Source organism: Homalodisca vitripennis, chromosome 8 (assembly GCF_021130785.1).
Source record: "Homalodisca vitripennis isolate AUS2020 chromosome 8, UT_GWSS_2.1, whole genome shotgun sequence".
NCBI classification, from domain to species: domain Eukaryota; kingdom Metazoa; phylum Arthropoda; class Insecta; order Hemiptera; family Cicadellidae; genus Homalodisca; species Homalodisca vitripennis.
The window spans coordinates 9,039,668-9,048,188 of NC_060214.1; the positions used below are offsets into that span (position 1 = coordinate 9,039,668).

The 8,521-nt window shown below is 32.6% G+C and overlaps 1 protein-coding gene and 1 long non-coding RNA gene across 2 annotated transcripts; both read left to right on the forward strand.

The window, feature by feature from the left end:
• Positions 1 to 688: 688 nt before the first annotated feature.
• Positions 689 to 2,683, forward strand: LOC124367260. Its single transcript, XR_006922881.1, has 2 exons — positions 689 to 886; positions 940 to 2,683. It is a non-coding gene; the product is annotated as an uncharacterized LOC124367260 (long non-coding RNA).
• A 3,349-nt stretch (positions 2,684 to 6,032) lies between these two features.
• Positions 6,033 to 7,883, forward strand: LOC124367204 (NADH-cytochrome b5 reductase-like). Its single transcript, XM_046823856.1, has 2 exons — positions 6,033 to 6,701; positions 7,878 to 7,883. Exons 1-2 carry the CDS (start codon positions 6,033 to 6,035, stop codon positions 7,881 to 7,883), a joined length of 675 nt encoding a protein of 224 aa, XP_046679812.1.
• Positions 7,884 to 8,521: the final 638 nt, after the last annotated feature.

Sequence of the window (8,521 nt, forward strand, 5' to 3'; positions counted from 1 at the left end):
ACTGGGTTTATGGGTGTTACGAATAGGTTATGTCAATATACATGCTATTAGTATTCATTAGACATCCACACATGTGGTGAATCTAGTAATTTATGTACTTTGTAGCATCTACAGATGCAAGGCGTAGACACTATACAAATGTCGAATGCTTTCGTAACAAACTGAGTGAGTAGTGGCTCAAATTATTACTGCACCCTGTCTTTCCCAAGTTGGACAACTTTCCATCTCGTACCGTATAGAAGGATTTGTACAACATTGTACCCGAGTCCATTGTCACAGTGCTCCAAAAACTTGGGACTATCTGTATATTTTTTGATTGAAAACGGAATGAACTATTTTCAAAGTACAAGTACTGAGTTTTTTTATAGATAACACTATTAAATTGTAAAGTTACGTTAATTTAATTTAGTATAGGAAATGTCTTTTTACCGGTTTTTGTAACTATAGTACACAATGTAAAATGTATATAACTTAAATTCTATTTAACGTCATATAGAAGAAAAATGTTTTGTTTTCATTTTTTATAAAAGTTGTAAAAAGATCTTTAAAGATGCTGGTAGTAAATTAAATTGTGTTATCAAATATTTAAAAATGAATATAATGTTATTTAGATATAACCTGTAAGTTTTACATTTTAATTATTAAAGTTATAATTATATATATATATATATATATATATATATATATATATATATATATATATATATATATATATATATAATTACAATGGTAATAACATTATTTATATTGTAAGTTTAGATTAAGGTAGTTTAGGAAATTTCTATTGTTATTTATTTTTGTTAATTATGTTGTTTATATTGTATAAAATGTGATAAAATATAATTATATTTTCTATTGATTGTGTGATTGATTATGTACATCAGAGGTAATTATCAACTATGCTGAATCTGCATCAGACCTGTTGTGTGTATATCAGAGGTAATTATAAACTATGCTGAATCTGCATCAGACGTGTTGTGTGTGACGGCATCGCAATACATCTCATAAATATATGTTTACTACCCTCCCAACTTTTATTGTAATACATCTTAAGAAGTTAATAATTTTAATTTAGAGAAAGGCTCGTAACTATCAGCACCAGCCTTATAAATAAATAAACATCGTGTCCACAAAATGTAAGGAGACTTGTTAAGAATTTTGCACTGACAAATATTTGAATATCTCTCAACAATGATGTCTTAAGTGACTGTCGACCAGGTTTTCATACAAATCACTGTTACGGGTGGTTTGGTGTGGATCATAGGTTGGCGGGATGATTTTCTCTTTCTTTAATTATCATAGACTGACTGCGTAAATTATGTACTTCTGCAGGGTAAATTTAAAGTAGTAGCGTTTACTATATCTTGCATTTTATCGCCTGAAATCTATGTGTAAAAGAAGAAGTAGCACAAAAAGGATGAACACAGACGTCACTAGAACACTGTACACGGTGCCTTCTGATGGCCATATGTAAGCACATAAGGTACTCATTACGTATGGTTACCATTGACAGGACATAGTAATATTTTTAAACACAGAGTACATTTTTCAAACTATGCGTATAAATATATAACAATTATAAAGAAATAAAACAAAAATTATTGTCTGAACGTATTATGATTTTTTTCAACAGATGCCTACAAATTAGTGAATTTCACCACAGCTTTTTCAGTCGTAGTGACAGGGCTTTGCAGCCATTGCACGCCAAGTTTCATACATCTTGGCAATTAAAGTTTTTGTTTCTTTATTTCCAACGGGCATAATCCACTTTACAACGTGTACATAATATGGCAGACAAGATAGACAAAAATAAACATCTGTATAAACACAATAATAAATAATCAGGGTATGACACCACAATAAGGATAAAGATGGCTTATGTAGATATATAAAAACAAACTAACTGCGTAGGGAATAAATAATAAAACTATATAAAAAGTTAATAATACATGAAGCAATAACAGAAAAAAACAAGAGAGAATCGTAATACCAACAGCAATAGAAATAACATGGATAAAAATAACAATGACTGATAATGTTAACAATCCAACTTATATAAAAGAACAATATCAATCAACTTTATCAATGATATTGTCAGAAGTAGTTAGTGAGAAACGCCTAAGGGCCGTAAACGTTATATTTACGTTCAGATGGGTTCACCACATTGCACCATACTACATTTCATCATTTGTTTTGAAATTTAAAGAATGGAGATGCCTTAAAATTCTTAATTTGAATACCGTAGCATTCTTAATGAATCTTGAATTAAAATTCTCGATTTTAGAATTCCTTTTCCCACACCATCACTTCCATTGACGGCAGATTCAGTTTGGGATAGCACTTCGGGATATGTGTATGGCACTGCTGAGGTTAATGTGTGAATACAAGGTTGAATATTCTTTAGGTGGATAAGTTTTAGTTTTAAAGTTAAACTTTATGTTGTATATGTTTTATTATATTATTTGTCTTAGGAGTGTATTATATTTAACACTTTCACTGTAACATGAGGCTTGTTCTGACTTGAAGACAACTGGGAGAGAAGCTAATGCATCCACCACAGTCATCAATGATTTGCTAAAGTATTAAAAAAGGTCCTGTGGTGTCCTGACTATTTTCGTAGGTAAACATATTGAATTTTGTGATTAATTGTTATCTTTATAATAAAGAATGAATAAATGAAAAATGTTGTAATTATTTAAAATCCCTTCACACACAGACAATAGATTTTTATTTCTCAGTCAAAACATTGTGTAAATAGAGAATTTTCATAGATTTCAATATAAAGTCATATGGTTTTCATCAGTCCAGCTCCACAATTTGTTAATATCACTAAAAATTTCTTTAAATAACACACAGTTAACCAGTTCTTAATATAAAGATTCAGTAAGAAGTTTGAAACATTGTTTACTATAAACTATCAGAATCTAAAACTACTAATACAATAAAAAGAAACTTATATGAAAGGGTCATCAAAAAATGCACTTACCAAATAGTATGCTTTCGTTAACAAAATATTTTTTATTTTTTTTAAAACCTTTTAAAGATTCCATAAAATTGTTCTTATATAATTTAATAAAATGTTTTACTGGGAATATTTGTAACTACTTGACAACTATTCATTATGTTTGAAATAGTCAGTTTTTTAACTTCTTCTAAAGAAACAATCCATCTGCAAATGCAATTTTTCTGTGGCAAAAGTAGTTTTCCTATGAGAAGGGGAGAATTGATTAACTCAGATTTTTTAGTACGAACAAGCCATCCTCTGAAAAATTTACTTTCATCTCTAAAATACAAATAGTTAAAAAATTCTTGTTAATTTCAAATGTGTTGATATGGTAATTAAATAATACGAGTTAATAGAGTTTTATTGCACATTTAAAATGGCACAATCTACTATGCAGGAATAGGATATGAATTGTACGAGTATTATGGAGAAGTATATTGGAGCTCTAAAACACATGAACATTAATGAAGACTTTATAGTGAATTGACGAGGATAGGGTGACTTTCTCCTTAGTACTATTCTACGAACTCAATACACAACAATTGGGCTTATTGCCAGAAAAAATTGTTAATACTCTAATGTTTCTTAATTGATAAATATGTGAATGAGAATACAAACAATTCCATTCTACGATGTATATTCTTCATGAATATTAAAGGAAGAGAAGCTAAAATGAATGCAATCTGAATCTGACACTATTGAGGACTGTTCAGCTACCAATTCACTCTGTCTTAATAAAGATAAAACCCAGAATTTTGTGTAAAATTGTATAGCCAACAGAACATTGACTATGTTGAATTCTTAGGAGTTATTCTTCAGAGTAACATCAAATGGGAGTAGGATTAAATGTTTTGCAATAAAGTGTCTAAGGGTATTTTTATATTAATTAGGCTAAGATATATTGTAACTACAGACATCCTCGTTTCCATCTACTATGCCTTCCTTCATAGTTTCTTATCTTATGAAATTATTGTATGAGGCAATTATTGCAACACAAAAAAATTATTAATTTTACAAAAAACGTGCTATTCAGATTATAGCTAATGTAAACATAAGGACTCACTGCAAACATGTATTAAAAAATATGGTATTCTTAAAGTACCTGCACTTTATATTTTAGATTTCCTATTCTATACAAAAAGAAATTTACACACCATACCTACAAATAGGTTCATAACTACATGACTAGAAATTCAAATTCTCTTAGAATATCTCAATGTAGTCTTAAAACCACTTTGTTTTGCTGAAACAGGCATTAAACAAACAACTCTCTTCCTTCTCATCTTAAATCTCTTGAAATTAATTGTTTCAAGAAAAGTGTAAAAAATCTATTGATAATATCAGCCCATATGATATCAGTCATGCTGTAATTTGATAGATTCTTGTTAGGCCTAGGCAATGTATATCATAGATGATAGTTCATGCTGAATTTGGTTCTGACACTACTATACATTTTAAAGATGTTCTTGCAATAAAGAATTTGAATGGACCGAGACCTAAGGAAGTAAGAGATATATAATATTGCATCAGTTTTTCCCACCCAATTGAAAACATCCCAATGTGTATGGATGAACTAGAGTAAGTGTTCTCTTGAAATGATTCAGAAAGCAGCTGTGAGCGAGTGAGGCCTGGGGCGGTGGGGTGATTTTAGGTTTGTTCTACTCAACTGTGATCTGTCGGAGCACTGATGGTGCAGTGTTATTGTTAAAAAAAGTAAGGGCGGAATTTTGAAAAAAACAACTAGTAAGTTCCAGTCACTGAGCAGAACTCCACCGGAATATAGAGGAAATGTATTAAATAGAGAAAAATCAACTGAGCCTTTGTAATTGTCATTGTCCAGGGGCCAAGAGTCAATTTGCATTGTATGAACACACAACCTGGGTTTTTCTTTAAATCGACAAAGGAAATTCCCCTAAAAAATAAATTGATCATCAGTCATGCGAGTTTTGGTAGAGGTTGAAATGGGTGGATATCAAAAGGGAAATATGAAATGACAATTTCTTCAGCTTAACAACACACTTAAGAGGGTGCAATACCCCTCGACGATCATGAGTTTGGTCCCATATACCCAATGTTAATTTCAAACGGTTAAAAACGGGACCTAAACGAGATAATTTGACGAAACAAAAAGTATTTCGAAGCTTATCTAGGTGAAAAGGGAATCCAGTGATTTGACGTTAAAATTACATAATTGTGAATAAAATGAACTAAAAACACAATCACAAAATTGCATTTAATACATTTTTAGTGTTGTTTTTTGGAAAAGCAATCACTGGATTCACAATACAGTGCTTTTTAATGAGTAAAATGATCTAAAAATCCAATTAAAAATAAGGTCAGAATGACCGTTTGAAATTAATAACTAATGATATTCGAGGGGTACTGTGGCCTCTTAAACCAACCGGCAACAAGTACATAAATCTTAATCAGCATCAGCTAAACGTATACACATCCTTAAAATGGTGATCCAACATACAGGATTATTAGATGGTTTAGCGTTTCCGAGATGGCTTTCTATATGAATTGCTATGTTGTGTGTTCCTTGCGGCAAACTTAAGTCTTGTAAAAATAAAGCTTAACTTGATCCAACTTACGGTTTTTATTCCAACAATTGCATGTTTAATTGAATTTATTATTTAAGAGAAATAATATAGAGAGTATCACTTTTTGATCTTTGAGAACTAAAACGGTAATGAGAACAAAAAGACACCAGACATCGTTGTATCAACTAAATTATCTTAAAAGTAAATTCATTTTAAATGTTCACATATTGGGAAATTTATCTGCTGATATTTGTATCTCTTGAAATGTAAATAAAGCTTGATTGGGTGGTAATTCTTGGAAGAAAGTACATGTTAACTTATGAATTAAATACAAAACTAAGTGGAAATCGTGAATACAGATTGTGAACAAAGAAAGCTACTTAGACTGCAGTGAGTGGTTGGGTTGTAATAAATATAACACCCCAGCTAATATTTTACCAACAAAACTGTTATGGCTGTATCCTTTCAGGTGGAAACAAAGGAAAATGGAGCCTGAGAAACCATCACCTTCGGACTGTTGTGGAAGTGGTTGTACTCCGTGTGTGTTTGACATTTATGAGCGGCAGCTGCAGTCCTGGCAGGATAAAAAGGCAGGAGATACTCAAGAGAGGTCTGACGTACGAAGTGATCTTCTGTCTGAAACACGCTTCAAGCCTTTCAGACTGATCAGGAAGATCAGACTAACAGAAGATGTATACAGCTTCACGTTCAGACCTGTTGAAGTTCTCTCAGGCGGGTGCGATGTGACAGAAAACATAAATGGTGTCCTACCGTACAGTATAGGCCAACATTTGGTGTTGAGGCGATGTATGGAAAGTAGCAACGAAATTGATGCAGAAGTTGTAACTGACCAAGATGAGCCGGTATCTTCCAGCCAAATAATTACTCGCGCATACACTCCCATTACAATAGCTGCTCAGGAGGTGAATTGCTGCTTTGAAATTTTTGCAAAACTGTACGATCAAGGAGTAATGTCTGCATATCTGAAGGAATCTTCTGTGGACGATATTTTATACTGGAGAGGACCATATGGTGACTTCAAATACACCCCAAATTCGTTTAGATACATCTTGATGTTGTGTGTTGGTACGGGCTTGGCACCCATGGTTCCTATCGTCACATCCATCGTGAATGACGACTCCGACGATACGCAAGTACACTTGATGTATGGAATTAGAAACATTAACCATGTGATTCTAAGGGACAAATTGAGGTCTCTTACACAATATTGGAATTTCACACTGGAGTATTACTGTTCTGAGGAAGTAGAGGAAAATAGAATTGTCAAATTCGGGGAAAAAGTGGTGAGCACAAGAATCAATAGGAGTTCTGTCAGTGAATATTTAATAGGAAAGCGACTTGAACAAGTGTTAGCTATGGTTTGTGGGACTGATTCGTTCACTGCTAGTATGAAAAACTATATGGCTGATTTAGGTTTAAATGTTGGTAACAATGTTTATGTTTTTTGACAATGCCACATTCTTTCTTCTACCTATAACCATTTTCCTCTTCCGTATGAAATGATATTTCAATAATACAACAGCACTCCTGCGACTGTGTGTGGACTGTGTTTTAAAATCCAATTTGTAATCTTTGTAATAGATATAAACACAAGCTTTATCAGTACCCAGTAGGGATCACTTCTGGCTGGTTTATACCTACCAGTTGAACCCACCACTGGGCACAGCAAAAACCGATGTGCCACTTCAATCTGGGCAACCTTATAGATGTCCAGTAGCGGCACATCACTAACCGCAAATGTTGAGATTCTGGGGTTCATGGGCAATTCGATAGGTCTAGTCTACTGTGGAAGATGACTGTTGGAGTCGGTGGGGTTTGTTTCCTTACCTCAGAGGTTCTTGTTAACCTCAACAAGGGTGTGCCACCCCCTGCCTACTTTGACTGGAGAGGCTGGTTCAGAGCTGGCTCCCTTTCTTCCGGGATGACTTTGAGATGTAGTGCCCTAATTCTTCCTCATGGATCTCGATAGGAGGCGGCCCCTAACCTTACCCATCCTGAATATCCTATCACTCCGGAAGCAGCGCAAAGGTTCTTACAGGACTAAGTGCAATTTATAAGCCTCTTGTTCTAAGAGAAGCTTTATCAGTGATATTTATATATTATATAATTTTGATATGCAATGAATAAAAATTAACGCTATCCTCCAACTAATTATTAACACAATGAAAACTTGTAATGTATAGTTAAAAATCATAATCACAAATCATTCACAGGCTAAATGAAATCAATTACCGTATGCACTTTAAATAAATTACATTTTAGTAAAGAAAATTTAACAATTGTTGAATAATTTTAAATTTATGCTTCAGATGTGAATACGAACAAACTTATTATTGTACACTAGCAGGTCAATTGTGTCTTTATTAATCTTTTAACTTTTGTTATATTTGGATTCAAATAACTAGTTTCAACCACCAAAAGCTTGGTCCAACATAGCAAAGATATCTAGTTATTTATTGCAATGCATAAAACAGATAGCAGGCTGATAACGGAAACTCGTTTTTACAATTAATCTGAATTATTTTAAAGTTCTGGATTTTATTGTGTGTTGTACAACACACACACACAGAGGAAGTGTGTGAATAAATAATTAAACACTATGAGCTACTAAATTTCATCAAAATCATAATTGAGGCACTGGCATCACAGTGGAAGCCTGGACAGACCTTCAAAACTAAAATAAATGTTGTTTTAGAAGTGAGCAATTCTACATTAGACAGTGCTACCCAACAAAAAGACCAATATGAAATACTGATAAGTGAGTAAGAATATTTTCTCATTTCAAAATGGTGGGACACTTTCCTTCCACCATTTTGAAATTGTTAAATGGTTATTTTCATATTTTAATTTGAAAAAGGCATATAAAGGTTAATACAATCTTTAAATTTCATAACCATCCTGATGATTTTAAATGATTCTCATGTGAAATTTTGATGCATACATACAGACAGAT